Source organism: Heterobasidion irregulare, assembly GCF_000320585.1.
Source record: "Heterobasidion irregulare TC 32-1 unplaced genomic scaffold scaffold_07, whole genome shotgun sequence".
Classification (NCBI taxonomy): Eukaryota; Fungi; Basidiomycota; class Agaricomycetes; order Russulales; family Bondarzewiaceae; genus Heterobasidion; species Heterobasidion irregulare.
The window spans coordinates 1,308,869-1,334,838 of NW_009258203.1; the positions used below are offsets into that span (position 1 = coordinate 1,308,869).

At 58.1% G+C, this 25,970-nt stretch overlaps 8 protein-coding genes across 8 annotated transcripts; 3 read left to right on the top strand and 5 right to left on the bottom strand.

Moving 5' to 3' along the window:
- Nucleotides 1-68: 68 nt before the first annotated feature.
- Nucleotides 69-6,210, bottom strand: HETIRDRAFT_452946 (uncharacterized protein; the record flags this gene model as incomplete). The annotated part of the gene is made up of 6 exons (XM_009550130.1): nt 69-1,534; nt 1,592-2,865; nt 2,928-3,139; nt 3,194-3,675; nt 3,740-4,737; nt 4,799-6,210. The coding sequence occupies 6 exons, from the start codon at nt 6,208-6,210 to the stop codon at nt 69-71; spliced, it is 5,844 nt and encodes a 1,947-aa protein (XP_009548425.1).
- Nucleotides 6,211-6,480: 270 nt separating this feature from the next.
- HETIRDRAFT_440850 (uncharacterized protein) lies at nt 6,481-7,203 on the top strand. The gene has a single exon (XM_009550131.1). The coding sequence runs from the start codon at nt 6,860-6,862 to the stop codon at nt 7,130-7,132; it is 273 nt and encodes a 90-aa protein (XP_009548426.1). The 5' UTR covers nt 6,481-6,859; the 3' UTR covers nt 7,133-7,203.
- A 1,046-nt stretch (nt 7,204-8,249) lies between these two features.
- On the bottom strand, nt 8,250-8,490 carry HETIRDRAFT_248265 (uncharacterized protein; the record flags this gene model as incomplete). Its single annotated transcript, XM_009550132.1, has 2 exons — nt 8,250-8,275; nt 8,328-8,490. Coding segments are annotated over 2 exons (189 nt in total), but the record flags the coding sequence as incomplete, so codon positions are not given.
- Nucleotides 8,491-11,914: 3,424 nt separating this feature from the next.
- Nucleotides 11,915-15,617, bottom strand: HETIRDRAFT_35399 (uncharacterized protein). The gene is made up of 10 exons (XM_009549614.1): nt 15,055-15,617; nt 14,782-14,988; nt 14,577-14,714; nt 14,091-14,526; nt 13,963-14,016; nt 13,483-13,896; nt 13,294-13,416; nt 13,120-13,237; nt 12,748-13,052; nt 11,915-12,647 (listed from the first exon to the last, which is right to left on the bottom strand). Exons 2-10 carry the CDS (start codon nt 14,976-14,978, stop codon nt 12,084-12,086), a joined length of 2,349 nt encoding a protein of 782 aa, XP_009547909.1. The 5' UTR covers nt 14,979-14,988; nt 15,055-15,617; the 3' UTR covers nt 11,915-12,083.
- A 145-nt stretch (nt 15,618-15,762) lies between these two features.
- Nucleotides 15,763-16,696, bottom strand: HETIRDRAFT_440852 (uncharacterized protein). Its single transcript, XM_009550133.1, has 5 exons — nt 16,568-16,696; nt 16,415-16,500; nt 16,318-16,356; nt 16,110-16,254; nt 15,763-16,059 (listed from the first exon to the last, which is right to left on the bottom strand). Exons 1-5 carry the CDS (start codon nt 16,614-16,616, stop codon nt 15,875-15,877), a joined length of 504 nt encoding a protein of 167 aa, XP_009548428.1. The 5' UTR covers nt 16,617-16,696; the 3' UTR covers nt 15,763-15,874.
- An 840-nt stretch (nt 16,697-17,536) lies between these two features.
- On the top strand, nt 17,537-19,361 carry HETIRDRAFT_155713 (glycoside hydrolase family 3 protein). The gene is made up of 5 exons (XM_009550134.1): nt 17,537-17,546; nt 17,615-17,666; nt 17,731-17,882; nt 17,935-17,955; nt 18,024-19,361. Exons 3-5 carry the CDS (start codon nt 17,741-17,743, stop codon nt 19,253-19,255), a joined length of 1,395 nt encoding a protein of 464 aa, XP_009548429.1. The 5' UTR covers nt 17,537-17,546; nt 17,615-17,666; nt 17,731-17,740; the 3' UTR covers nt 19,256-19,361.
- A 108-nt stretch (nt 19,362-19,469) lies between these two features.
- HETIRDRAFT_322246 (uncharacterized protein) lies at nt 19,470-23,149 on the bottom strand (the record flags this gene model as incomplete). The annotated part of the gene is made up of 11 exons (XM_009550135.1): nt 19,470-19,669; nt 19,742-20,300; nt 20,368-20,772; nt 20,826-20,999; nt 21,054-21,200; nt 21,278-21,357; nt 21,617-21,785; nt 21,836-21,872; nt 21,928-22,045; nt 22,106-22,763; nt 22,826-23,149. 11 exons carry the CDS (start codon nt 23,147-23,149, stop codon nt 19,470-19,472), a joined length of 2,871 nt encoding a protein of 956 aa, XP_009548430.1.
- Nucleotides 23,150-24,856: 1,707 nt separating this feature from the next.
- HETIRDRAFT_48850 (uncharacterized protein) lies at nt 24,857-25,412 on the top strand (the record flags this gene model as incomplete). Its single annotated transcript, XM_009549635.1, has 3 exons — nt 24,857-24,896; nt 24,999-25,159; nt 25,218-25,412. Coding segments are annotated over 3 exons (396 nt in total), but the record flags the coding sequence as incomplete, so codon positions are not given.
- Between the last annotated feature and the right edge of the window lie 558 nt (nt 25,413-25,970).

Here is a 25,970-nt window from a genome sequence, read left to right on the forward strand (position 1 = left end):
GACAGTAAAAAAAAAAGCGGTGTGGCAACAACGCGACGATCAAAACGAACGAAACAGATTATGGCATCCTACAGATTATCTTTCCAAGCTTTCATCATCTCGTCTAAGGACCGCACGGACCACCCTGAGCCCAGCGTATTGGTCATCTGCGTCCCCGTCGTGTGCAAGACCTCCCTCACCCCGATCCTGAGCCCGACCGCGTTCGAGGTGCCCTCGGGCGGTGGCGCGTGGAGGCAGTGCGCCTGGGCCTGCTGCGCGAGCTCCAGGAGCACCATCAGGATCGTCGACACGGGCACGTTGTTGCGGAGGAGATACCACGCCAGCTTGCGCGACACGTCTTGCGCCGCCACGTCGAGGTCTGTCATGGGGGCGCCGCGCGCGTACTGGCCCAGAGCGCGCAGGAACCAAGGCGCGGTGCGGATCGGCTCGAGGTGCTGGTCCAGCGCATGCAGCACGCCGGATAGTGTACTGTCGCGGACGAGTGGCGAGCGCGCGTTGCCCTCCATGCGGCCGCTGAACCGGCGGTCATATATCTTACTGTAAAAGTCCACCGCGAACCGCAGATCCTGCAGCCGCAGGTGGAAGTACCGCGACGAGGGCGACATGGTGCGATAGCGGTAGAGTAGGGTGAGCGTCTGCAGGACCTGGTGCTTGTCTTGGAGGATGCTGTCCAGCAGGCTGGCGTGGCAGTATGCGTGGAACAGCTGTTCTTCCTCCGTCTCTCCCGCTTCGCGGCAGAAGTGGTCGGCGAAGGACAAAAAAAAGGGGTCGTTGGAGAAGGAGGATATGAACTGGTTGAGGTCGCTCGCGGGATGCGCCTTGGTGTCCGTCAGGCGCGGGAAGTCTAGCGTCGCCGCATCGCCCGTGGATGCACCGGAGCGCACGAACAAGCTGCGACTGCCTTTCGGATCTTCCAAATAGCTGAGAAACGCCGTTCTGCGCTTGACGAATATCGTTTGATTGCGAAGGAGAGACTCCTTGTGTCGTGGGACCCGCGCCAAGTCAAGATAGAACGGCCAATATCTTGGGGTATCGACGCGGATGGAAAGCAGTCTGTCAAAGTCGGGAATCAAGGTCGGGGAAATCAACTGAGCGATACCGGTCTCCTTCTCTTCTTTGACTTTGATCTTCACCGGAAGATAGACGATTTCTTTAGTGTCCACGTCCCGAGCGATCAGGCATCGTGGTTCGACCGCGAGAACCCATAGATGGCGAAGCGCTTGTAGATATGACTTGTTGTCGGAGGAGAGGGAGGCAAACCGAGGGAAGAATGCGGCAAGCATACAAGCCACGGCTGCGTCTGAGTTTCCCAAGGTGAAGCGACCGCCTCCGAGGAAGAGCAGGCCAAGAGACATGTGCGTGGCCATATGCGTTCCATAGCGCATGGCCTGATTGTACATACCATAAGAATATCGAAGCCTGCGGAGACAGTTGATCTCCCCTGTTCCGGCCATTACCATGTTCAAAGCAATAGAGATTAGGTTGAGCCCGTCACGAATGGCATGGCGTTTGATTCTATGATCGAATGCAGGACCTACGGGGACGGAAAGATAAGTGATGACTACGAGAACGTCTTATGATGGAAACGGACCGTTCGTGTATGCCAAGCGACTGAACAAGTCATAGTAGCTGATGAGCATGACATATGGTTCTTCTCCAGCAGTTCCAGCATACTTGAGAGCGATCGCAAAACAGCAGCCAGAGACGATGTTATAGTAAGCCAGTTCCACCGCATCGTCCACTGGCTTGCCTCCAGTGCGAGCGTCCATGGCTTTCGAGATCGGCTCGGGTATCTGCGAATCCAGCCATTCTTGATTGGGGCGAACTCTGTTCCACATGATCAGGGCTCTTGACAAGGTCCGCAGAAGCAAGAAGCTGGGAGGGATGCGGTTCAATGCAAGAATGGTGTCCGGCACAGTGAGTACGTCGGCCACTTCTTGACTTTCTGTTTTGAGGTACATCAGACCTAGAGCGATGGTAGCAGCAGGTGAAGTCAAATTGATGTCGAAGGCAGGTCTCGTCCGCCGACCGCGCAGATGAGAAGGCGCTTCTCCGTGAATGAGAACCCGAAGTTCTGATATCAGAGCTTCGTCGGCTGGTATGATAGTTGTAGAGCCCTTGCCAAGCATCACCATACCGAAGGCGAGGGCGGCGGACATCGTGTACGCCTCGCGATGTTCGTTGCTGAGGTCTGGCTGATTGAGGTCGCCTCGGCTGATCTGCTTGAGACAGACTTCGGCCATGCGGCGGTGTTTGGTGCCCATGAATAACAAGCCGATACCGACCAATCCGGCGGCTTGAGTGACCAACGGAACGTTCAGGTCAATGCTCGGCGTTGGCAACAAGGCAGGGGTATGAACGGCGAGCAGCTTGGTCACGTGGCGGTTTCCTGTGCCAACATTGGCTGCAGATAAACCCAGGAGAACACCAATTGAGGTCAGGTCGTGTTTGGGCGTCAAGTATCCAAAGGTGTGCCAGGTCAACATCTCTTTGAGATGCCCGGTGAGGCCGAGACCGTACAAGAATCCGGCGTGTTCAGGTGTCAGTTCAGATGGCTTGTTGAACTTGATCCAGGAACTATCGATCATCTTCGTAGAAGGGGAGATGCGCAACGCTGCAGCCACTCCATTATGAAAGTCGCCCCAGCTCAAGCTTTCCGGGGGTATTTTGTATGGCTCTGGCACTATGATGATGTTTTGAGGCTGTAAGCGTATCGAGTACTCCATCTTCGGAATCGTGTAGGCTTCGCGATTCACCCTGGGCACAGAGCCAAAGGTGAACATGGCCCTGCCCAATGGCAGTGCCAAAGTCCGTTCGGCAATCCTGATGACGTGGTTTTGCTGTTCTTTGACTTGATCGTGTTCGCTGTGATTTAGAAACGAAAAGTCAGGAATGCCTCTCGAGTCACAACATATGTCAGCGCCTACTTCAGCTCAGGACGATCGACCATTCGTACTGCGGGGATGTCCGACGATCGGAGCATGCGAGCCACCTCTTCTAGTCGCTTGTCTTGTCCGAATCGAATGTGCGTGAAGTCATCGAGGTTTAGCTCTACCCCGGACACCTCATTGTACTCGCCCATTGCTGCCGCCGTTGCGTTTTCAACAAGATTTCGTATCGTCTTACGAGAATGGGGTCCCTAAGCGATTAACGATGAGTTAAAGCTCGTCCCCCAAGACACGTGAATGTTCACCAGAAACTCGTTGACAGAACGGTAACCACCAGTCGCCAACGCGTCCGAATCAACGTGGACACCTTGCGCCAAGTCATTTCTTCCAACAAACTCGTACGCGGCCGAGGCCCAATCTTGACCTGGGGAGAGTTGACATGTTCGCGCCGCTTCCCGCAGGGGCGCAGCAATGCCTAGAGGGAGATAGTCCATAAAGTCGACTCCGAGATGAGACTTGACCATCATTTTCACTGCGTTCTCTGCCCTCTGATGGCTATCGTCGACGTGCTTGTCCGCCAGGCATCGATAGATCGCAGTTATTTGCCGAAGGTATCCGAGAGGCTCCAACCGACCGTAGGCAAATGACGGCCGTAGATGAAACGTTGCAGACAGCTTGTTAGTGTCGTACCACGGAAGTTTCCATTCCGGATTGCTGAGCCTTCCAAAGAGGATCGCAGACATATCTGGGGGCCACACAGGCAGTCGATCGTCCACGTACTTGACGTCTAGAGGAAGACGTATACTGAGTATCAACGACTCGGAATAAAAGGAACTCCGAACGTGTGCCACCAGTGATCCATCCAGGAGTTACATCTGGACAGATACGCTTCCAATAATCCACCCACTCTGGTCTTATAATGGAGGCGATCTGGCATATCAGCTTGGCTAGACGCAGGAGAGACTGATAACGGTGCACCATGAGCCGAATGTCTTCGCCGAGCATGTGCAAGGCGTTGAGCACAGGTGCTAAAAGTCTGTGCGGCGCTTTTGAGGCAGGAGCTGTGTGGCGAGAGATCTCTTTGCGCGACGGCAGCTTCATTCCGGCCAATATGGGATCCTCTGCAAACCGAGAGGCGGACGGCGACGATGCCAGGCGTTCCCAAGGGTCGCGCACGGGCTCAGGCTTGTCTTTTAGAAACTGATCGAGACCAAAGGCATCGCAAAGCGCGCTGCAGAAGCACTCGAACTGCACTTCATGTGCGAGGTCTCGGTCAGCTTGGATCCACACATCCAGAAACTTTACGTGTATGTTCCACGACCAGTCCACTGGCAGCGTCACAGCCAGGACCTGAAGGCACTGCTCGGTGAGAAGATCAGTGGGGACGTAATCGACAGTATGCAATCGAGTAGAGCCGTCTGAGAACTCGACGGTGACAGTAGAATACAGAGCATCCTTCAAACGGATAGGACTCGGATTGGGGGTGGGCGGCGGCGCACGTGGATTCCAAGCAGCGTTCATCGACGATGGACTCTTGGTTTCCTCTGGAGGCGGCGGTCCGGGAAACGCGACACTCCGAAGACCATGGGTCAATGCCAACAGTCCACCTGTGGATCTGAGCAACAGCAAATCGTGCACGTTATTCCGTGTCACACGCATCGCGGCGATCGACATGGCCGGGTGCTGTCCCATCGGTGCGACTTTGATCATCTTGTCCTCGGATTTGACGAGAGCGAAGATGTGGAGCATTTGGGAGCCTGGCAGACAGATCCCGAGGAGCGTTCGGTCCAATTTACCATCCCAACGTTGATCGAATATCGCGGCCGTGATGTTCCACCACTGTGGAGCGCTGCACCATACAACATCAGACGACGTGAGCCAAAAACGGCGGCGGTAAAAACAATGCTCACTCGAGCTCTGGTATGTCCATGGAGTGAAGCTTTGACACCCAAAATGCAGCTTTCATTCTCGTATGCTCGGTGGGCGGCAAAGAGGCATCCACTTCTGGCCTACCTCCCAGCGCGATCCGGTCTATCGAGGCCCCAAGTTCTTTTCGCCCCAGTGAATTGCGCCTTGCCTTGGGTGGCGGAGAGGTCAGTAGCTGAGCACCAGGCGGGGGTTCGCCGGCTACCAACGAAGCCATGGTGGTCGTTGTGGACAGAGACGGTGGCATTCCAGGAAGGGCAGACAAAGGAGGGAGTTTGCGAGTGTCTGCTGCTGGAGACTTTTCCAGAGGATGATCGTTGATGGAAGGCGCAGCGGCCCAATCAAACGAGTTATTCCCCCCCATGGAGTGACGTCTGTCCCCAGCGCCGCCATGCATCGACGCCCGCTTTTTCCGCGTCGAGGGACGGCTCTGAGATATCGGCGCGTCCTTCGGCTTGATGTGCGTGTATCGCCAGATGCTCAGCCGCCGCTGCTCCGCGTCGACAGTGACGACGACGTCATCGTCGTCCCTGCACGCACGGCTCGAGACCCACACCACCGATTCCTTCGGCGGAATCGACTGCAGCAGCGCCGAGTCGTCGTGGTGCCCATTCACCAGCGACGGAGGCACCGAATGGAAGCCGCCGACGATGCCCTCCGCGACGCCCACGACCGCCGGCTCAGCGAGCGGGCTCGTGAGCGAGAACACCGTCGGCAGCGGCTCGTCGTCCGTCATCTCCGCCTCCTGGATCTCCGTCGCGTCGAGCACGCGCTGCACGAGGACACCATGCGGGTGCAGCGGCCACGCCCGGCGCACGATGAACGGCAGCGCGAACGTGTACTCGATCCCGCTCTCGAGGAAAATCTTGCCGATGCTGCGCAGGAACACGAACGTCGCACGCACACGCACCGCAGGCTCCAATGCGCGCTTGCGCGCCTGCTCCGCGCGCGCGAAGGGCCCGAACGTCGGCCGCTCAGAGGCGTCCGCGGGGCGCGACGGGCCCGCGTGGAACTCGGAGGTGTAGTGGCCCGAGGAGCGCGCGGCGGCGACGATGCCCGCCTGCTCGAGCCAGCCGACGCACGCCCAGCGCACGGGCTCGCCCTCGTGCGCGAACGACCACTGCTGGAGGACGACGCCGCCCGCGCTGACGACGACGCGCCGCGCGTCCCAGCAGAGCTCCTTGACGAGGATGCCGTCCGGCCCCGAGGATTCGTACTTGACGGTGTTGATGCCGCTCGGTTCTGTGTCCGTCCCGCGCAGGGCGGTGCGGATGGAGCGCAGGAGATCGGACTCGTGTTTCGCGATCGCAGGAGCGGGTCTGACGTCCATGAAGCGTGTGAACGGGGACATGTCGCTGGCGGGAGACGGGAGGGAAGAGGACGGAGTCGCGCTCATCATGAGATTTTTGGAAAGGGGAGTCGAGAGATATGTCAAAGAAACATAAGGCGTCGGAGACTCGTCTGCGAGGAAGACGCGCCCAAACGCGTCAAGCGTGATCTATTAGGTAATGGAGTTGAAAGAAGACAATGTTTGGCATCAGCTTTAGATCCTAATATGTGCAAGCACACCACAACAACCGCTTTCCGACTTGATCGAAACGTTTACGATCACTCGACAATGCCGGGACCGCTATGCTTTACGATTTCAGAGCAAACGACAACCACATTCCAAGATCCAAGTATCGATATATTCAGGGTGCTAGTAAGCTAAACCACGGACCAAACGGTCAATCCACCCTACAGTACCCGATTCTCCAACCGGTTCGATCAAGTCAGTCAGTACCAAACACTTGCAAGACGCGCATAAATCAGCGCGCAAGCGAAAAAAAAAGTCACTGAAAAACGTAAGTAAAAAAAAAAAATAGGTCAAAAATAAGAGAAGGGAGCGGCGCGAGACGAGAGGCGGTCGCCCAGGGACGATAGAAACGCCGTGCCAGAGACAGAGAGATGGTAGCAGAGATGGGATAAATAGACGAGAACAGAGAACAGCATGCGTACGTATATATCCGTGCGATGGTCGCGTCCGCCAAGTACGCACCAGAAAGATGATACGCGAAAAAAAACGAGAGAGATGGATGTATATATGTATATGCGGCTTGATGGGTAGGCAGGGGATGGCAGGAGAGATCGCATACATACCAAGCCGACTGGGCGTCTTGTACAGAGGATACGATAACAACAACAGCAACAACAACGGCAGCGCGAGTCGAGTGGAGTCAAGAGAGGATGCGGATGAGTGGGTGAGTGGGCTGGGATTGCAAAAAATGTCGAGGCGGGCGTATGATATGCAGAGGAGGCTCCTTCCGAAAAGAATCTGATTCCGTTTTGAGTATCTTTTTTTTAGTGCCGACGAGGAGTCCCTCGCCGGCGGGTAGTCTTGCTTCGACTGAACGAGACGAGAACTCGGGGTGTGGCACGCAACAGACGAGGCTGAACAATAACACGAGGCGCCGTCAACCAAACGAGCGTCCACGAAAACAAGAGACCGACTTACGCGTCGACGAGCTCTAGACTCGCATGCCCTCGCGGCTGCCCATCCTCTTCGCGCGCACGAACTCCTCCTGGTACGGCGGCACCCCCATGCCCCCCAGCACCTTGCTCTCCTCGCCGTCCAGCCTCCAAATATTAGCCCCCCCACCAGCGTTCCCGACGAGACTCGCCGCCGACGCGCTCGCGGGCAGCGCGCGACCGCGCCCGTTGGCCTCGCTATAGTCGTGCACCTGCGTCGAATAGATCGACGCGTGGCTCGAGTCGAACTCGTCCGCGTCCGCAGACAAGTCCGCCGAGCACGTCGACGTCGGCGAGAGCGACGGCGATTGCACGATGTCCTGCAGGAACGCCGGCAGGAGCGGCGCCTGCGCCTGCGCGGGCGTCGGCGGGAACCCGGCGCTCTGCGGGGGCGTGAGCGGCGAGCGCGCGAGCGGGGACGTCTGCCGCCTGCCGGAGGTCTGGTAGATCGGCTGCGCGTCGTCGTACGGCGGGCTGTCGAGCGGTGCGTACGCGCGGGGGACGGCGTGCGGGGCCAGGGGCTGGTACGAGTCCAGCGAGCTCGCGTGCCGGGGGATGGCGGTGTGCAGGACTTGGGGCACGGTGCGTGCGGGCAGGCGGCCCTGGCGCTGGGGCGCGGGCGCGGGTGCGACGGTGCGGAACGGCGGAGGCGCGGCGGCTTGGGTCTGCTGCTGCTGCTGGACCTGAGAGACCAAGACCGAGCTTAGGAGGGCGATGCGCTCCGCTTGGACGGCTGCAGAGATCGAGTCTCCATTGCCCTCCGCATCTGCGCAGTCACGAAACGTCCATTTCCGAATACACAGACAGCGAGGAAATGGAGGGTGCTCACAAGGATAGCACGTCTGGCAGACCTTCCTCCGCCTCCAGTTCAAGTAGTTGCACTTCCCGCAAACCCAGTCACCAGGCTGGTGTTCGATGGGTCCGCGGTTGCCGGTATTGAGGATCGGGGGGTGCTAGACGCCGTGTCAAAAACGTCGAAAACGACCTGCGGACCATGAGAGGAACATACCGGAACACCCAATAGGCCGCTGGGGCGCAGCTGACCCTGTTCGGGAAGAGGCTCGTTGTCCGGCCAATACATGACGCACGGTGCCAGCGGATCGGTCGACACGTTCTGCACCCTTCCGCCGACGCTGAACTCGCGGCCCGAGGGCGTGAGGATGTGGTGCAGTGCGGGCGTAGAAACCTTGGGCTGCACCGCGACCGCGGGCGCGAGATGGCGAGCGAAAGGGTAGGAGGTCGAGGCTTGCGAGGGGTACATCGCGGGCTCGCCGAATCCGAATTCGGAGTCGGTGATGGCGAAGCGGGGCGAGGGGTGGCGGGTGGGGGGTCCGTTGGGCGTGAGCGGCTGAGCGACGGTCGAGGGACTGTGAACGGGGCGCGCGCAACCACAACCAATGCACGAGAGGTTGCGTCTATGGAGGATCATGCAAGGGAACGCGTCAGTGAGAACCATGGCTTAAAGAGGGGGAAGGAGAAAAGAGGGCGAGGTCGACCCCTTGCTTTAACATAGGAGGACGGTACGGCCAATGAAACCCAGATAGGAGAAAATAGGGTTGCATAATGATGACATGGGCGAGACTGATCGCTTACCCGAAATTGTGTGCGGCGCAATTGTGGGCAGTGCATCTGTGGGAAGGAAGCGAAAGGGCAAGTCAGCGGCTCTGTTGGGCGATCTCCCAGGCGCACCCGCACGATCATGCACGGGGGCATATCAAGCGGGACGACGTCAGCAATGCAGACGATGAAATCATGGGAAACGCCCAGGGGGCGGCCATCGACGAGATTCGCGGGCGGGCGGCAGCAAACGGGGGAATTAGAGTTTAGGGACGCGACTCACATCCAATCACCCATCCTGAAGGCCTTGCGCGGATCAGGGGGGTTGCTGGACAGGGTGTAGGCCCCTGGGCCCATGGCGCGGACGGAGAGGTTGAGAGCCCCTAGGTATGGAAGGGCGAGGTCCGGATTGGACGGCGGAGAACGCAGGGCGGGATACGTCATGTGAGGCGAGACGTCTCGGGACGAGAATGGGCTCGCGGAAGGCGGGGGCGTCGCGTACATGTCACGCTGGGAAATGCAGAGCGGGTGTCAGCGAGGCGACCAAGGCGCTTGTCCGAGACGGCTTACGAGACCGAGAAACGGGTCGAAGCGGCGGAGGTGGTGGAGGGGCTGGAGGTCTGCCTCGAGTGCGGGTGCGACGGGGAGGGCGTGTGCGGCGAGTGCGAGTGCGGCGCAGGCCTGGAGGAGGAGAGGAGAGGAGGAGAAGAGAAAGAAGAAGAAAGAAATGAGCGGCAGTGCAAATAAAAGCGCATCGGATTGGAATGGAGAGCAAGTGAAAATTGCCAGATGAGATCTGAACAGAGTGCATGGCCGGCGACGCGGACCAGCGCGGACCCTCCAGAGCGCGTCCACGCCATTGGCCCCGCCACCCGCCGCCGCGAGCCCCTCGTTCCTGACTCTCGCATCACGTAAGCACTCCTCCCCCGACGCCGTGGCCAATCCCCGTTCACGCCCCACTCACCTCTTCGTGCGTCCGGAACACCGCCCAGACGCTCTCGCAGCCGGCAACCTCTGCCTGCGCCGCGCAGCCGCCGCCCAAGTCCCCCGCGCCCGCCGTCGCTTCGCGGTCGTTCCGGCGGACCCACATCGACACGGGCGGCGCGGGCACGGACTGCGAGTCACCCGAAACCAAAACCCAAAACCCACGTGTCAGCGATCGCGTCCATCTGAAACCAACCGAGACGCGTCCACGTACCCGTCTGCGCCCTCCGGCCCTCGGCAAAAACACGTTGGAGAGCAACGCCGACGGGTTGGGCGGCAGGTCGAAAAACTGCGCATGCACGCTGCGTCAGTCGCCGCGTCTTTTTTTCCCTGCGACTGTGAGTGAACGCTTACCCGGACCACCCTCGAACGCGTCAAAAAGAACGGGGGTATGGAGTTCGTGTCGACCTTGGCCGCTGCGAACGGCGACGACGACGATGACGGCGCGGCGCGGCGCGAATCTTTACGAGGGCGTCCATCCGCCAAGTCAGCTCACCGGGGCACCGAAACGCAAACCGAGCACGGCGGCACAAGGATGCTTACCGGATAAATCTCCGCGGCCGGACGGCATCGGAGAGAGGAGCGGCGCGAGCGCGAACGGCGAGCCGAGTCGCAGCGCGGGGGAGACGGGGCGCGGCATCTGCCTGCGCACCGCGAAAGACGGAAAAGGAAGGTCGGGTCGGAACGAGCGAGGGGCCGTGAGGCAGGGCGAGTTGGGCGAAGGGAGCGAGATGCGCATGGGAGCGAGGACGTCCTCGAGAGGAGGCTGGGAGGCGAGCGAGAGCATAGAGAGAGAAGGAAGCGAGCGAGGGTGGGTGCGGATGGAAGGGGACGCAAGGAAGGGCACGACGGGGGCGTATATTAGGGTTATATTAGGGTGTGGGTGAGCTAAGGGGCGACCGTTGGAGGAAAGCAGAAAGCCGGAACGAGGGGAGGGGCTGTGTGAGGGGAGTCGCGTCAGTGAATGATGGGAGATCGCGCGCCAATACGCGGTGCGGCTCGGCTTATGGCACTCGCGTCGACTCACGAACAAGGACGAGGATTCCGCGGGATTAGAACGCCCTGTCGCTTTCAAGTCCGCGCGCTGAAAGGCAAACGTTCGGGTGGGGCGCGGCGGGGCACTCGGGAGGGGAGTGTGCAGGTGCGGATGCGCAGATGGCAGGACCAGAGAGAGAAGGACCGCGTTAATACGTACGTAGCGTCTGTAGCGCGTGGGGGCTGGCAGATATCCCAGGAGCAGAAGCAAGAGCAGGAGCAGGAGCAGGCGTAGGCGCAATCGCAGCTAGAGCCAGGCAGACACGGAGGGTGCGGTCGTGTCGTCGACCGCGCGATGCGTGACCCGGCCTAAGTACCTGCGCGCGCCCGCCGTGAGCTGGATCGGACGCGTGGCGCGGGCGCATAGCAGAGGGCGAGGTGAAATCACATAAACGCGGTGATCAGGTCGCGGCCGGGGATGGCACATTGGGCGGTCGATTGCCCCAGTTGGGACGCGCAAGGCAACAGCTGCCAGCGGGCAACCCCGACAACTGTATCTGTCGCCATCCCTGTCACACAGCCGTCGCCGATACGGACAGCCATGACACATACGCTCCACCTCCATCCACACCAGTCACCAGTCGTCTTGGTCTCTGCCTGCGAGCCAAGCCTCGTAAGTATCCGTTACGCAGCGTGTGCAGCGTAGAAGATCCCGTGTGCGCCCAATCGAGGACGGAGTCATGACGCATTCGGCAACGCTCGAGAAGCACCCAAAATAAGCTGCAGCAGATCCATCGTCCGTTTCAGATCTCCCGCCAGATAACTTAGATGTCCTCGATCGCAGACGATCGTCCCACCCAGCCGACGCCCTCCGTCGCTCGCTTGCTCACACTCAATCCCTGTCAGATTTCCGGAAAACAAACACCGACGTTGGCCGGCAAAGGCCCATCCTGTTTTCGCTCGTCTCTTTCCTCCGAATTGACAGTCCTTGATCCACCTCACGTCCGAGTCACCCTCCAGCCCGGATCTAACGTAGCACCTGTGCGCCACGCAGCACAACAAAAACCCTCATACGAATAAGCAAGACCGGAGATCGTCTCTCTGCATTAGCCCATATCTACTCTAATTCTCGAAACAGCAAACCCCACGCCCGAGCAACAATTACCCCAAACTGCACATCCGACAGCCGTTCATCCAAAAATATTAGACCCGCGCGCTCAATGAACCGAAAACGGCCAGAGAACATCATATCGCCACCACCGCCGCCACCGCATCCGCCGCTGGCTTCTTGCGCCCACCGTCCATCAGCTCAGGTGGCACCCACGAGCCGGGCTGCGCCACCCCACCCCCTGCCCGCCGCGCGCGGAGCCCGTTCACCGACATCACCAGCCCCTCCGCCGTCACGTACTGCGCATACTTCCGCCACGCCTCCGCGCCCTTGCCCACCCGCATCGCAACGCCCTCCCGCGCCCCCGTCCGGCCCTCCCGCAGCGTCCGCAGGCTCCCCACCACGAACAGCCCGCGCTTCGCCCGCGTCAGCCCGACGTTCAGCCGCCGCCGGTCCGCCAGAAACCCGATCTGCCCCGACGTGTTGTTCCGCACGGTCGAAAACACGATGATGTCTTTCTCCCGCCCCTCGAACCCGTCCACCGTCTTCACCTCGATCCGTCCCAGCTGCAGTGCCCGATGCTCGCCCAGCACGCTCCGGAATCGCTCCTGCCATTTGACGTCTGTGTTCAGCATCCGCGTGAGCACGGAAATCTGCGCGACGTAAGGTGCGATGATGCCGATATCGTCGCCACTCAGCGTCTGCCGCGTGGCAAGCCAACGTCAGGGTCGGAGATGAATGAATGAATGGATGAACGAATGAATGGATGAAAAAAACAACATGGAATGTTCGCCTGCGTACCGGGTTAGCGCGTAGAAGGTCTTCGACCACGGTGCACACTATATGCGCCTCGCTCCAGTTCACTCGACTGCGGTCTTTGAATGACTCGTATCCGTCGTGGTCCAAAAACACGACAGATGGTCGATGTCCCGTGACAGGATGCGCCTGCAGGTGCACGGAAGAAGGTGGATATAAGCTGGACAAGATGTTTCCAAATCCGTCGACGGTCCCGTCGAGCAGGGTGTGATTGTAAAACTCCTTCGATGGGAACTTCGAGATTTCGGGATGCATGCGGTACTGGAGATCGAGCATGATGGACGGTACCGCTGCATCGGGTCGCGAGCATCAGCCTGCTGACAGCGTAAATAGTATGTTTGACGCGCGCGCACGCACCTCCCTCCTCCGTGAGCCTCTCGAATAGACTGATGCCGAGGCCCTTGACTTGAGCTTCTCTACTGGTGATGACGGGCGGGAGCTGCTTGTGGTCTCCGATGAGTGCTACGTGGCGTGACTAGAATGGGCGGTAAGATTATGACTCTTCATCAGACGGCGAAGTGGGGCGCGCACCCCTTTCATGATTGGGATTAGAGACGCGGGCTCGGTCGACATGGACGCCTCGTCGAGAAACACGACGGGGAAGTCGACCACACGCAGGGCATTGCACGACGAGGTGACGCAGGTTGTGCAGATCTATGGCGCGCGGGGAATCAAAGTCAGCGATAAGAGCCCACGGCCCCGCTCATGAGTAGGGCTTACGACGTCAGCGCTGGACACGATGTCGTGCAGCATCTCTTGCCTGAGGGCGTAGAGCTTGGATTTGACGGCGCTGATCTGCCTTTCCATCGCGATTCCGTGACTTTCCATCCTGTCTAGGCGCCGGACCAGATCAGGGCGCTTCAGCTCAGCATGTTTTTGAATTTGTTTTTGTAAACTGTCCAAGCGCTTCTGGACGTGGTCGAGCTCCTTGACAAGCTTCTCGAACACGGACTTGAGGGGATGCGTTTCGAGCTTTGCCTCGAGGGTGTGCGGGTAGAGCTTGGGGCTGACCTTGCCTCCGAAGCCGACGCGAAGGGGCTTGACACCGGCGGCCAAGAGGCCTTCGACGAGGTTATCGACCGCGACGTTGGTGTAAGTGCAGACGAGTATCGGGCACGCGACCTCGAAGTGGATCTGTCGCGGATCGGAGTGTCAGATCCACGCGCAGGCGCAGGCCACGATGCAGCTGGAGTCACTGACCTTGAGCAGCCGGACTGCTTCGATGATCGTCCGTGTCTTGCCCGTGCCGGGCGGCTAGCAAGCGAGAAACACATTCAGACGGATAAAAAGGGAATAAGGAAGCGGAGAGGCGGGAGAACGGCGCTCACGCCTTGGACGAGACTGGCCCGCTCGCCGATCATCATCGCAATGGCCCGGATTTGCGTCCCGTTCAGGCCGCTCAGCACCGGGTCGCCCTCAACTATGACCGGATTGGGCGCCGCGTGCCGCCGGGCCCAGCTCTGGATCCGCATGTCGTCCTTGAACGCCCCGCCGTGCTCGCCCGGCAGCCGGCCGGGGTGCTCCAGCGTCTCGTGCGGTGCATACGCGACGTCGTCCTCGGCCTGGATGTGCGCTGGGGCATGTGCTCGCTGGGGTGAGAACGACCGCAGGAGCACGTCGCGCAGGTGCGTTCCCTGCAGGATGATCTCCCGTCGGTCCTGGGCGGGCGATATGTGCGCTTCTTGCGTCGCTGGATCCAGGTTCAGCTGCTGGATGGCCGTCCGCATGCGCTCGTAGACCATGTTCGACCGTCCCACATCTAACCTATTCTGGCCGTCAGCAAGCAGTCTCGTCTGGGCATCCGAACAACGCACCTCCAGGTCCCCTCGCTGAGGTCGTACAGTTCCGGGAAGATTACCTGGAGTTTCGTGGAGGTGCGCGATAGGACGTTGCCCCTCATCGGCTCCTCCTTCAGGGGGTCTAGGCGCGTAACCAGGACCTGCGTCCCTCCTCTGCAAGCAGCCAATCTCGTTCAATCAAAGGCACTCGCAACAGCTAGATAGCAGCGGATCAACGCACTCGAATCGGCTATCTGGCAGATCCATACCGGGTCCCAGCATGAACGACGCCACTGGTCGTCCATACTCCTGTGCATCCATCCAGTAGGCCGACATGCCCGTGATGCAGTACCCCTCTTCCTTCAGCCGCTCCACCGACCAGTTTGCCAGCCGCTCCCGCAGGACCGTTTCCTCTTCCGCCTGCTCCGCTTCCAGCATAGGCAGAAATCTTTTCGGAAGAGCGCACAATTCAGACTGTCAACGCGAACCGCAGAGATAGGGGAGGTAGACGCACCGCTCCTGATAAGTTTCGATTTCGTCGTGGAACCGCTCTCCGGGCTGAACAGCACACGTCTGTGGTTCAACGCGACGCACGAACCGACGTGTCTGCCTATTTTCTCCCGGTGCAGGTTCGACAGCCCTGCGACGCGACGCGGCGCGAAGGCGCCAGTCGAACCGCGACTCACCTTCCGTTGGCGCATCGTAAAAGATGCCTGGTGAGAGAGGTGCGTGTAGCGGGCTCGGAAGGGAAGACGAATGCAGCTCAGGATCAACGCTGAGCGAAGAGTCGAGGAGCAGGTCAGCTGAGAGGGGGGAGCGCGCTCGCGAGGGGATGACGGTAGCGAGTGTGCGTTTTCGGGTGAACGGAGGAGACAAAGGCGAGCGGGAGGATTGAGTGTACTGGCGCCATTGAGCTGTGGACAGCCCTGTGAGGTGCAAGGAGCGACACGAGCCGCATGAACCCTCTTTTTGAAGGGACAGAACAGAGGGGCGACGCAAAGTGGTGGCGTTGGCAAAGACAAGCCGAACGTCAGCCCAGAATTTTAAGGATGCCAGCGCGGTGACAAGCTGGGGGCTGCAGAAGCCCCTCCGAGTGTGAAGAAAACGAGGGTGCCGAAATGAAAGCCGTTGAGCTGAAGCCAAAAAGCTTGCCAGTGCAAGGCAGTGGAAGAAGACGCGATCCCAATTCTTGAGCTGTGTAAACTCAATCACGTAAGATACCCCGACAAAGAAATTGACCATCCAACCACAGATACATCCTATTCAAGAAAGCAAGAAAACAACGCATAATACAAGAAAACACACGAGCCAACCCACTACACCGCATCTATACGCTACATGGTGTTCACAACAAAGAGAGCACCAACACCAAGAACGCCTCCTGCGATGACGGCTACCACAGTTTGAGCAGTGGTCAGCTCAATGGACATCGGTCCATCCCAGTCGGAGGGAAGCGTAAGAGCAAGGGATGTCGCAGGGATGACGATGTTCGCTGTATTGTTGCATGCACTCGAGTAGGCTGGATGGCAAAAAGTGAGCGGAGAGGTCGACCAAGTCAGGGGGACTCACCAGTGAGGGCAGAAGCTAGACCGGCCTTGTTATCAGGCGACTTGATGTTCTTGGCGATCAAGTCTGTGAAGAAGCATTGCTCGCACTGGACAATCATCCCGATGGTTGTGCTATTGCAGAGGCAGGTGTTCTCGCCATTGCAGGCCTGCCAGTGTTTAGCCAAACGTCAGTGTATGAGACACAATGCGAGATACGTAGGAGGACTTACCGCAATAGCCGCCTTGCCCCCACTGCACTGCTCTTGGCACTAGAAGAGAGATATCCTTCGTTCAGCGGGCGCAAACGGGAGGGAGACGGGCACGCACATCGGCAGCCAAGGTGGAATCGCTGGTTTCGAGAAACTGGTCGGCGGTGATGTTCTGACCACCAATAGTAATCTCCAAAGCCAGCACTAGAGGGTGGACAACCGATCACAGTCAATATAACAGATATCATTCCATTCAAGGTCGGAGGCATACCTCGACCAGCGAGCGCGATGAAGAAAGCAAGCAGGAAAGCGTAGCGCATGGCGAGCGAAAGAACGGAATAAAGAGAGAGAAATACAGCAACGCCTCGCAGAGGTCGGATGGGTAGGTGGTGGTGGGAGAACGGAAGAGAGACACTCTGTTCGACGTTAGCGCCATGGCTCGGTGATGTCGGGTATGCCATCACGTGCGGTTGGACCCCGAATAGGCCTCGACTTGACCAAGGCCAACACCTTTTTCTGCTGCTTCTCAGCGGAATAGCGAGCATAGACAGGATGATGTGCTGTCTTTGAGGTCGAGCCCGTATCCTTTGTATGGGCCTCTGAAGTACGTGTTATTGTCTTTGTCGCAGATGAAAGGCTCTAGGCTGCTCTGGGGTCCCAACAATGTCCCAACATTACCATTTTAGAGACTTCGGCGGCTCTGCTGCATCACAGATCACATCAAACGATCGCGTTGCATCTGACCCTGACTTTGACCTTTCACTGTTATGAACAATGGTTGACGTCGAGCTTACAGAAAAATTGAAGCGAGAAGTCGGGCAGGTGAGTTGGAGCAAGTCAACTCTACTTGAAAGATGTGGTTTCATCGAGCTCTTGCGTTGCCCGCACAGCATTTTGTGTTCGGCTTCCACGGGCACGAAGTGAGCAATGATATCGAAGTGCTTATAAGGGACTATTACCTCGGGTAGGTAACGTTCATGAGCCCCTGCAGGATCAGATTTTTCTCAAGCGGCGATTGAATGGTACATGTCTAGTAATGTCATCCTCATGAAACGAAATGTACGAAGTAAGTCGCTAGTGGCGCCATTCCTATATCTGTTCCATTACTGTGGGGTCACTGCGGCTAATGCGTCCCGTCCTCGCATGACTAGGCGCAGAACAGGTGTACAGCGTGGTTCAAAAACTACAGCAGATTGCCAAAGACGCAGGCCACGAGAGTCCGCTCATGATCGGTATTGATCAAGAGAATGGTGAGCCAGCACATTGACATTGGGATCTCCCAAACCTTGTGCGCTAAGCGCTGGCCTTCGACATGAAGGTCTGGTATCCGGCTTCACCCACCCTACAACCCAGGACGCTGGTACCCAGTTGTGCGTACAACCCTCTCCCACGTCTGCGCTGAAGTCAGATTTCAGCTCGCCGTTCGTCTCGTAGCCCTGGAGCTATGGCTTTGGCTGCAACGTGCTCCCCAGATTTGGCCGAACGCGTCTCTGCCGCCTCCGGACGAGAGCTCAAGCTCGCGGGCATCAACTGGGCGTACAGCCCTGTCGCCGACGTAAACAGCGACTCAAGGAACCCTGTCATAGGTCCGTCAGCCTGCCTGACTATGGATAATGCCGCTGACACTCAAAATTCCAGGCGTGAGGTCTTTCGGCGATGGTATGCACGTAGCCAACACTCTGAGTGATATGTGGAGTCTGACTCGTGATCCTATCCGAACGAACCAGACCCACATCAAGTTGGGGAATATGTCGCAGCGGTGTGTCGCGGGCTCACGTCTGCAGGCGTAGCGCCCTCCGCAAAGCACTTCCCGGGGCACGGGGACACGCACGTCGACTCGCACCTCGCCCTCCCGGTCATCCAGAAGTCGGGCGCGCAGCTCGATCAGACCGAGCTCGTTCCCTTCCGCGCCGTCATCCACGATGCCGCGAGCATCATGACGGGGCACATGGCACTCCCCAAGGTGACGGGCGACGACACGCCCGCCTCGCTCGCGCGCGCGGCGACGCATGGGCTGCTGTGCGACAACATGGGATACAAGGGTGTCATCGTCACAGACTGCTTGGAGATGGAGGCCGTCGCCGCGCGCGAGGGCGGTGTGTCCCACGCTGCGATGGATGCCCTTCAAGCAGGTGCCGACGTGGTGATGGTGTGTCACCGGTTTGACAGACACAAGGGGTCGCTGGAGGCGGCGTATGAAGCCGTCTGCGACGGACATATCCCCTTGGAGACACTGCTGGAGAGCGGGCGGCGGGTGCGCAAAATGAAGGCGCAGTTCGCCGGCAGCTGGGACGACGTGCTCCGCGTTCCATTTAAGAAGAGCGAGTGGGATCGGTTGAAGGAGGCAAACCTGAGCCTCAGCCGGGAGGCGTACGCGCGATCTGTGGCGCTCGTCCGTAATCCGCGGTCGGTGATACCGCTGCCTAAGCGGGGCAAGGTGGTCGTGCTTACGCCTGTGATGGAGTCGCTGAATCAGGCCGTAGACGACGCAGAAGGCGTCTTGCGGACAGGCGACGGTAAGTTGAGGAACACCGCGGGTCCTTCGTACCTGGCCTTCACGGAATCCGTGAAAGACCTCGTCCAGGGAGACGTCGTGCATATTGTATACGCGGGCGGCGAACCGCTAAGCGCGACGCAAGCTGACGACGTTCGGGAGGCGGATGCGGTGGTGTTTGTCACGCGCAACGCTGATCGGTCGGTCTGGCAGCGAAAGCATCTTACAGACGTTTTGATAATCAGGAGAAAACAGAGCAAGCCTGAGAGGGTCGTCGTCCTGGCGAGCTGTGCGCCGTATGATTTGATAGATATGCGAGATGAGGATGGCCTCCTTGGCGGTCTTGGGTACGTCGCCAGCTTTGAATTTACTGTAGATGCGCTGTCGGCAACCGCGAAGGTGATTTTTGGGGAAGACCAGGCGAAGGGACGCGTACCAGTCTGTGGTGGAGCGATCATGACTTAGTTATGCGGCGCCTCTTCCTTGAATATCTAAACGAGCCTAATGCTGAATGCTGCTACAATACGATGGTATGGGACTCATAGAACACAAAAACCACATGATGCCTTGCTAGTACATATGAAAATATCGCTTAAAAGGTTGCCAAACGATGAAGTCGAAGAACAGACGAAGAAAGCACCTCCAAGCCCTGATGAAGTCTACACATAACCACCGGCTGCTAATGTACACCGTTCACCAACGATGCCAGCTGACCCTCTCGCAGACGCTGTTGGGTGCGCTCCGCGACGGCGTCATATACATAGTGAACGGGAGCCCACGGTCGCCTCCGCGCCTCGTCGTCATCCGAATCTGGGCTATCATCCTGCCGGATGTCGCGATCTGTACGCTCATAAAACATATCATCCGGATTGAAAGGCTCTGCGTTTCAAAGGACAAACGAAATCAGAATTCGGAAATGATACAAGACACAGAGATTGAATAGGCGCTCACGATCAGGTTCCTCAGACTGGACGACCTTTCGTTTTCCGAGCGCTTTCAAACTGGGCTTGACCGGCGTCCGCACCACTTCCTCCTCCGCACTGTCCTTCCCGCCGACGATGTCCACCCCCCCACCTTTGATCTTCAGCCTCTGCAGCCCGTTGCCCACCACCTCCACCCTCCCTGCAGTGAGCTCCATCTGGCTGACGTTCGCGTCCGCGATCAGATGCGTAGGGTACTGTTCGGGCGAGGGCGTGCGACTTCGAGGGCGCATGGGCACGTAACCAGGGGAGCGCGGGCCGTGTGGCGCTGGTGGCGGTGGCGGGAGCGACTGCTGTGAGACATGGGCGCCGAAATTGCCGGCGGTCCCTGTGGTCGGGTTATTCGAATGCTGATATGGTATGGGGGGGAGAGGATGGGTGGAGGATGGGTGTACGGCTGGCATCAGGGATATTGGGATGAGCGACGGTGACGAGGAAGGCGAGGGTGAGGGCGTTCTCGACGAAGAGCCGACCGTGTTTAGTGGCGGCTCGAGATGCACGTAGCCCTCCCTCTCGTCGTACACGAGTTTCTAAAATACAAGATAACCTCTGTGAGTGGCGCGAGACCAGCGCACGGAGGGACCACCAAAGACCCACCGATCGATCCATTCTTACTTCTCTCCGACTCCTCTCCTCTGCCTCTCTCTCAATCCCGATTCTCTCGATATCGTCGTACATGAGCAGCACCCCCGTGAGCGCCTCATTCGCGTCCAACAGCTCCGCCAGAAGGTGCTCCTCTTGGGTGAGCTCCAGGGGCGACTCGTCCCCCTTCTTCGGCGACTCACCACCCTTTCTCGAAGCCGCGTTATGCCTCACCGTGTTCGATTTCGTAAGCGCATTCGGAGCATTAGCTTCGCTGGGCGAATGGCCCTCGCTCGCTGGATCGCGCTTCCGCGCACGTTTCTGATCTCGAGCCTGCCGCGACCGGTCGGCGCCAGCGGTGGCCCACGGCACCTGGGCACATATGAGCTCCTGCGATGCGCGACATTTCTCATAAAATTCCTACAAAGACCGATGTCAGGCAAAACCAAGGGTTTAGGTGGAGAAACACAGACGCGAATAATCTCTTTCTCCGTTAGGTCCTCAGGTCTAGCGTATGTCAAAGCTTCCGAAAGCAACTGCGCGTTTCCGTGCGCAAACTTGCACTCCTGCAAGAGCCTTCGGAAGTCTTCGTCTGGAGGGATCACCCGGTGTCTGGACGCTGGATTTTTGGGTCGCGTAGGGGTTGGCTAGATCCGTAGAATTTAATAAGCAGGTATCCCCACTGAGTATACCGAACTTACGATCACCGGTGAGAGGCTCTGAGGTTGGGGTGTCACAGCCGGACTTGGCGCCGGAACAGGTACCCACCCTGGGGGGACGCCGTATACAGATGAACGTCTTGGCTCTGGGGGGTTGAACATCGAGTCGTCTGTATCAAATGGAACACCCTGGATGCCAATCACGAAAAAAATCAGATCGGGTATTAGCAAACCTGTTGTAGGGAAAGGTCGATGTGTGCGCGCACCTCATCGGGCTTCCCTGGAGGTTTCACCTTTCTCCACAGCCCGCGAAAGGCATCGTTGCGGATTTCCTTTCCGTCTGTCCCTACATGGGTCCAAGTGTGTCAGATGTCTCGTGCAATCAAATCGTACGAGTCCCGGATATCAAAAACATGGGTCTAGCGCATTGGCGTCGTTTACTGCATGCAAAGACTTTGGTAGACGTGTTACCTTGGCATGCGAATGCAAAACAAGATAGTTGGACGCAGAAGCCTGCACAGCATGCAAATCAAGTAGCACGATGCGAACAGTCCCCGGGTTTGCGAGAAGAGACGGATGAGACGGATGAATCGGAAAGCACTTACGAGATGAGGAGGCGTATGCCGCGGCGGCCAACACATCGAGTAGCCTTTCTCGCACAACGGGCGAAGTCCGCGTTGAAGTCAAGACATCCTCCAAGATATCGAGAAACTTGCGCGATGTGCACTGATTCACAAAGAGCTCGTTGGAATTGCGGAGCATGATTGCCCATAGCTGAGAGAAGTGAGATGTCGCATTTCGGTATATGCACGAAGCGGACTCACGCGGGCGGCGGAGAGTTGCTGTGGCGCATCTCCGTATCTGACGGTCAAGATTTCAGCGGACGTGCGAATGTAGGAGGGGAATTGCAGCGCACTTGAACTCTCGCCGTAGGGCCTTGGCTGCTTCCTTGGCGTTAGCCTCGCTCATGGAGGCGCGATCGCAGACTTCGAGCACGACGTTCCAGTCTTCTGAGGCCGTGGCGGTCAGGTAGCCTGCGCATACACGGATGTCAAAGAAGAGCGACAGAGAGGAGGAATAGTGACAACACGCACCGATCATCCGCATGAGCTCCTGATGGCTCTCCTCCTCCTTTTCTCGTATCTCGCGCTTCTCCTTCTCCCTCTCTACTCCAGAGCTTGCCCATTCCCAGAAGCCCTTTTTCTCCTTCTTGTCGTCTCTGAGCTCTCTGGGCTCTCTGGGCTCTCTAGGCTCACGAACTGAGCCTTCGCTGTGCGTGTGTTGGCTCTCGTCTACGCGATCGTGATTCGGTTTGACAAACTGAGGATCGAGGGCCTTGAGGATATTGACCGCGGCGGTGGGCCTGCGTTCACCCTTGTCCTTCTGATTTCCCGTGTGGGAAGAGCGTATGGAAGGTGGGGGTAGGGGGGAATTTGACCGGGGGACGAGAGGGCTGGGAACGGGCGGAGAGGCGCCAGGGGGAGTGGGTGCGAGAGACGGGGTGCGAGATGCAGGGATGACCGGGGGACGGACGGGTTCGAGTGGAGCGAGGTTCGGGGTTGCGAGTTCCGGAGCGACGACGTGCCAGTGCTCTTCATCAGAAGAGTGTGCGCGGGAATGCGGGTTGTCGCGGGAGGAGTGGTGATGGTGATGGTGGTGGTGGTGGGGAGTGGGCTGGGGACGGGAAGGAGTGAGCTGGGGCTGCTGTGTGGATTGGGGCGGGGGTGCCGGGAGGGAGTAGGCGTGGAGGTCCTTGAGGATGGGTTCGGATGAGTGTCAGACAGGGCGCGCAATGGGAGTGCGAAGGGCGCTACCTCTGAAGAGTTGCCGGAGCCGAGATCGGTGTGGACGTCCCTCGAGGCGGGCGTGACCCTTGTGATCTTTGCCTTGTCTCTGCCGAACAGCTTCTTCATCGTTCGAGGACGAGGCGGACGTGCGTTGGTATCTGCGAGGACGGGGAGGGCGAGAGCAGCAGCCAGAGTCTTCAACTGATGCACTCCACCGGCGGGGGCTGTGCCCACGTGCCCGCATTTCCCCTCTGATGGCCGCTCCTGACCGTTCTTCGTAGCGCTCTCGTCCGTTTCGATCCCTTCGTCCTTCCCATCCCAATCGTCGCGGTGCGTGTCCACTCCGAGCATCGTCCTGCCGAACCACACCCGCTATTCAAATTACCACGGCAGCCGTCCCCGTGAGACCGTGTGGCACAGCGACAAATTCTGACAGAAAATGCTTCCAGTCACACATCCTGCCCCATCTTGCAGGCTCATGAACCTGAGCGCCGAGGCTGTATGGCTCGTCCCATGGAGCCGGCCGTTCCTGTAAATCGCTTGCTGAAGCGCAGTATGTATGAAACCATCGCACTGCGATGATGGCGCTTATGTCCTCGAAACACCCAGCATTTGACCCCCTTCGAAACAGTCGCGAGAACCAGCGCTTCATTTACAACTCATGCCAAACTACACACCATATGCAAAAATTCATCGCTGATGACCATGACAGATTCATCCGTCAAGTTGATGTCTCGATGACCGAGCAAGCTCAATAGTGAGCTTAAACGGCTGAGACTCACTGGACAATCACCGCATATCGAATATCAGAGCGTTCTGTCACCGACAGATCGTTTCGAAGTGGTAATTGAAGCTTTATGGCCGTTCGCACTCCGTTCGCTCGTGCTGCATTAGTGACAAGAAAAAAGAATTGCAAAGAATTCGGTCAATACATACAGTAGATTCGGTTTGCGTAAAGGAAGAAAGAAGGAGGAGATGAACCAGCGAGGTACTCGCGGAGTTTCGAATACGCTTATAGCTCCGCTTGTAAAGGGCTACCGCTCTTCTCCCCTTTCACTCTTCCAACGACCTACACAACACCGCCCGCGACAGACGACTACCCCTCCCACCTCCCTCTCTTCTTGTTCCCTACTGACTGAAATGGCTACCGTAGCTGACAATGCTGACGACAACCTCTATGATGGTGCATGCCCTCCTCTTCACCTTAAAGCCAGATTATTTCTCACAATCGTCGTTAGGCCTGTATGGGGATGACTTCGAACAGGACTTCGCTTTGTCTCAGACAGATGATCCCGCGAGCGCTGAAGTCGAAGTTTCACCGCCAAAGTCTCCTGCTCACACCGAAAGTGCGCTAGTCTCACCCTCTGAACCGCAGCCACAGAAGGATCTCGCACCGCAACCCGTCGAGCCAAGTCCGCTACCTCCTAAGCCTTCGTCTTCAGCCAACTCAGCCGCATCTCTGTCATATTCAGCCCAAGTAGCGCAACAATTTTCTGCATACCGCCAAACCCCCAGTCAGGAGCGCCAGCAGCGCATCGAGAACGGCCGGTTTGTCGATTTGACGCCAACCGGCGGACCGTCTGGCCTTCCCGGAGCCAACGCCGCGCGGCCGGATAGACCAATTCGTCCGTCAGAGATGAAGGACGAAGGGTGAGTGGCTCATTTGTTTCCATTTTCTCTCTCTATGTGCATATTAGAACCTGGGGCGGTGCTTATGTGCTTCGAGGCTGGGTGCCGTCTGGGCGCTCGGTCCGCTTGGTGATGTTGTGATACTTACCCGTACCAGTCATACTGCGTCTTTTCATGCGTACTGGCTACTGGAGATCATCAGCTACCCCACTTACCCGCTACGATATCTGTCAATCTCGTCGGTCTCAGGTTTTAACACCAACAATATGTCTCTTTTCTCTTTTCCACTGGTCGCATATCTCGCTACTCTGGAACTGATCACATATCACTCATATCCGCCATACCGCCTCACTCGCTCTCGCTATACTGTCCAAATACACTTGTCCTTCTCTGGTACTTTCTGGGATACCACAATCCCTGTTCAATAGCAAGATGTTTGTAGGCGGCCTAAGCTGGGACACCACAGATGGTACATTGTCCCCTCCCGTTCCTTACCCTATCCCCTTATGTCATACAGTCGTTCGCTGACCAACGTTGATGTGCGGCGGTTTGATGTCTCTTTTGTGAGCAGAAGGTCTGAGGAACTACTTCTCAGAGTTCGGAAAGGTTGATGCGTGCACCATCGTCCGCGATCCCGACGGCAAGTCGAGAGGCTTCGCCTTCCTCACATTCGACGATCCCGCCTCTGTGAACTCGGTCATGATCCGGGAGCATTTCCTGGATGGAAAAGCAGTGAGTGTCTTCGTGACGATGTGGTTACGTGATCTTCGATGAACAATATCATCCGTAGATTGACCCGAAACGCGCTATTCCCCGTGAGGAGCATCTGAGGAACACGCGGTACTTCGTCGGGGGTCTCGCCCCGCACACAACATCCGACTCTATGCGCGGCTTCTTCTCGTCGTTCGGCAAGGTCGTCGATGCCACGGTCATGGTTGACCGCGAGACGGGCAGGTCGAAAGGCTTCGGGTTCGTCACATTTGAAGATAACAGCAACGAGGCGCAGTTGGTGGGCAAGATCGGTCTCGTCCTTGATGATAAGCAGGTATGCCTATTTTCCAACGGTTCACGTCGCATTTGCACATTGTGTTTGGCGTTTCAGATCGAGGTCAAGACGGCGCAGCCTCGGAACCAGAGAGATCAGACGCGGGCCGTCAACACCAGGGAGCCGTACAACGACCAGAGGGAGATACGCCCAGCACACACCGGCGCAGGCAACATGCCCTACAACATAGCCCCCCAACAGCCCCAGGCGGACCCTCATTCAATGAACATGATGTATCAACGCATGGTGAATCAGATGAACCCTCCGTTCAACAACATGATGAACGGGGGCATGCCGATGATGGGCGGCTTCAACCCGATGTCCATGGGCATGGGCATGAACCGTTTCGGCATGGGAGGTATGGGCATGGGCGCCATGGGAAACATGGGCGGTGCTGGGATGGGAGGTATGGCCAACATGGGTGCGATGAACCCGATGGGGCCCGGGATGGCTGCAGGTGGCATGAACAATATGGGCGGAGGGATGCCCGGCATGGGT

Bases quoted from the DNA above. Each gene is read 5' to 3' on its own strand.
- HETIRDRAFT_440850 (XM_009550131.1), top strand. From the start codon at position 6,860: ATGATACGCGAAAAAAAACGAGAGAGATGGATGTATATATGTATATGC.
- HETIRDRAFT_35399 (XM_009549614.1), bottom strand. From the start codon at position 14,978: ATGCTGGAAGCGGAGCAGGCGGAAGAGGAAACGGTCCTGCGGGAGCGG. The intron at 14,017-14,090 runs GTGAGCGCCGTT...CTCGCTTGCTAG, and splicing joins GGGCCAGTCTCGTCCAAGGC to CCGCCCGGCACGGGCAAGAC. The intron at 13,897-13,962 runs GTCAGTGACTCC...GATCCGCGACAG, and splicing joins AAGCAGTCCGGCTGCTCAAG to ATCCACTTCGAGGTCGCGTG.
- HETIRDRAFT_440852 (XM_009550133.1), bottom strand. From the start codon at position 16,616: ATGCGCTACGCTTTCCTGCTTGCTTTCTTCATCGCGCTCGCTGGTCGA. The intron at 16,501-16,567 runs GTATGCCTCCGA...TCCACCCTCTAG, and splicing joins CATCGCGCTCGCTGGTCGAG to TGCTGGCTTTGGAGATTACT. The intron at 16,255-16,317 runs GTAAGTCCTCCT...AAACACTGGCAG, and splicing joins GGGGCAAGGCGGCTATTGCG to GCCTGCAATGGCGAGAACAC.
- HETIRDRAFT_155713 (XM_009550134.1), top strand. From the start codon at position 17,741: ATGGCTTTGGCTGCAACGTGCTCCCCAGATTTGGCCGAACGCGTCTCT. The intron at 17,883-17,934 runs GTCCGTCAGCCT...TCAAAATTCCAG, and splicing joins CTCAAGGAACCCTGTCATAG to GCGTGAGGTCTTTCGGCGAT. The intron at 17,956-18,023 runs GTATGCACGTAG...CGAACGAACCAG, and splicing joins CGTGAGGTCTTTCGGCGATG to ACCCACATCAAGTTGGGGAA.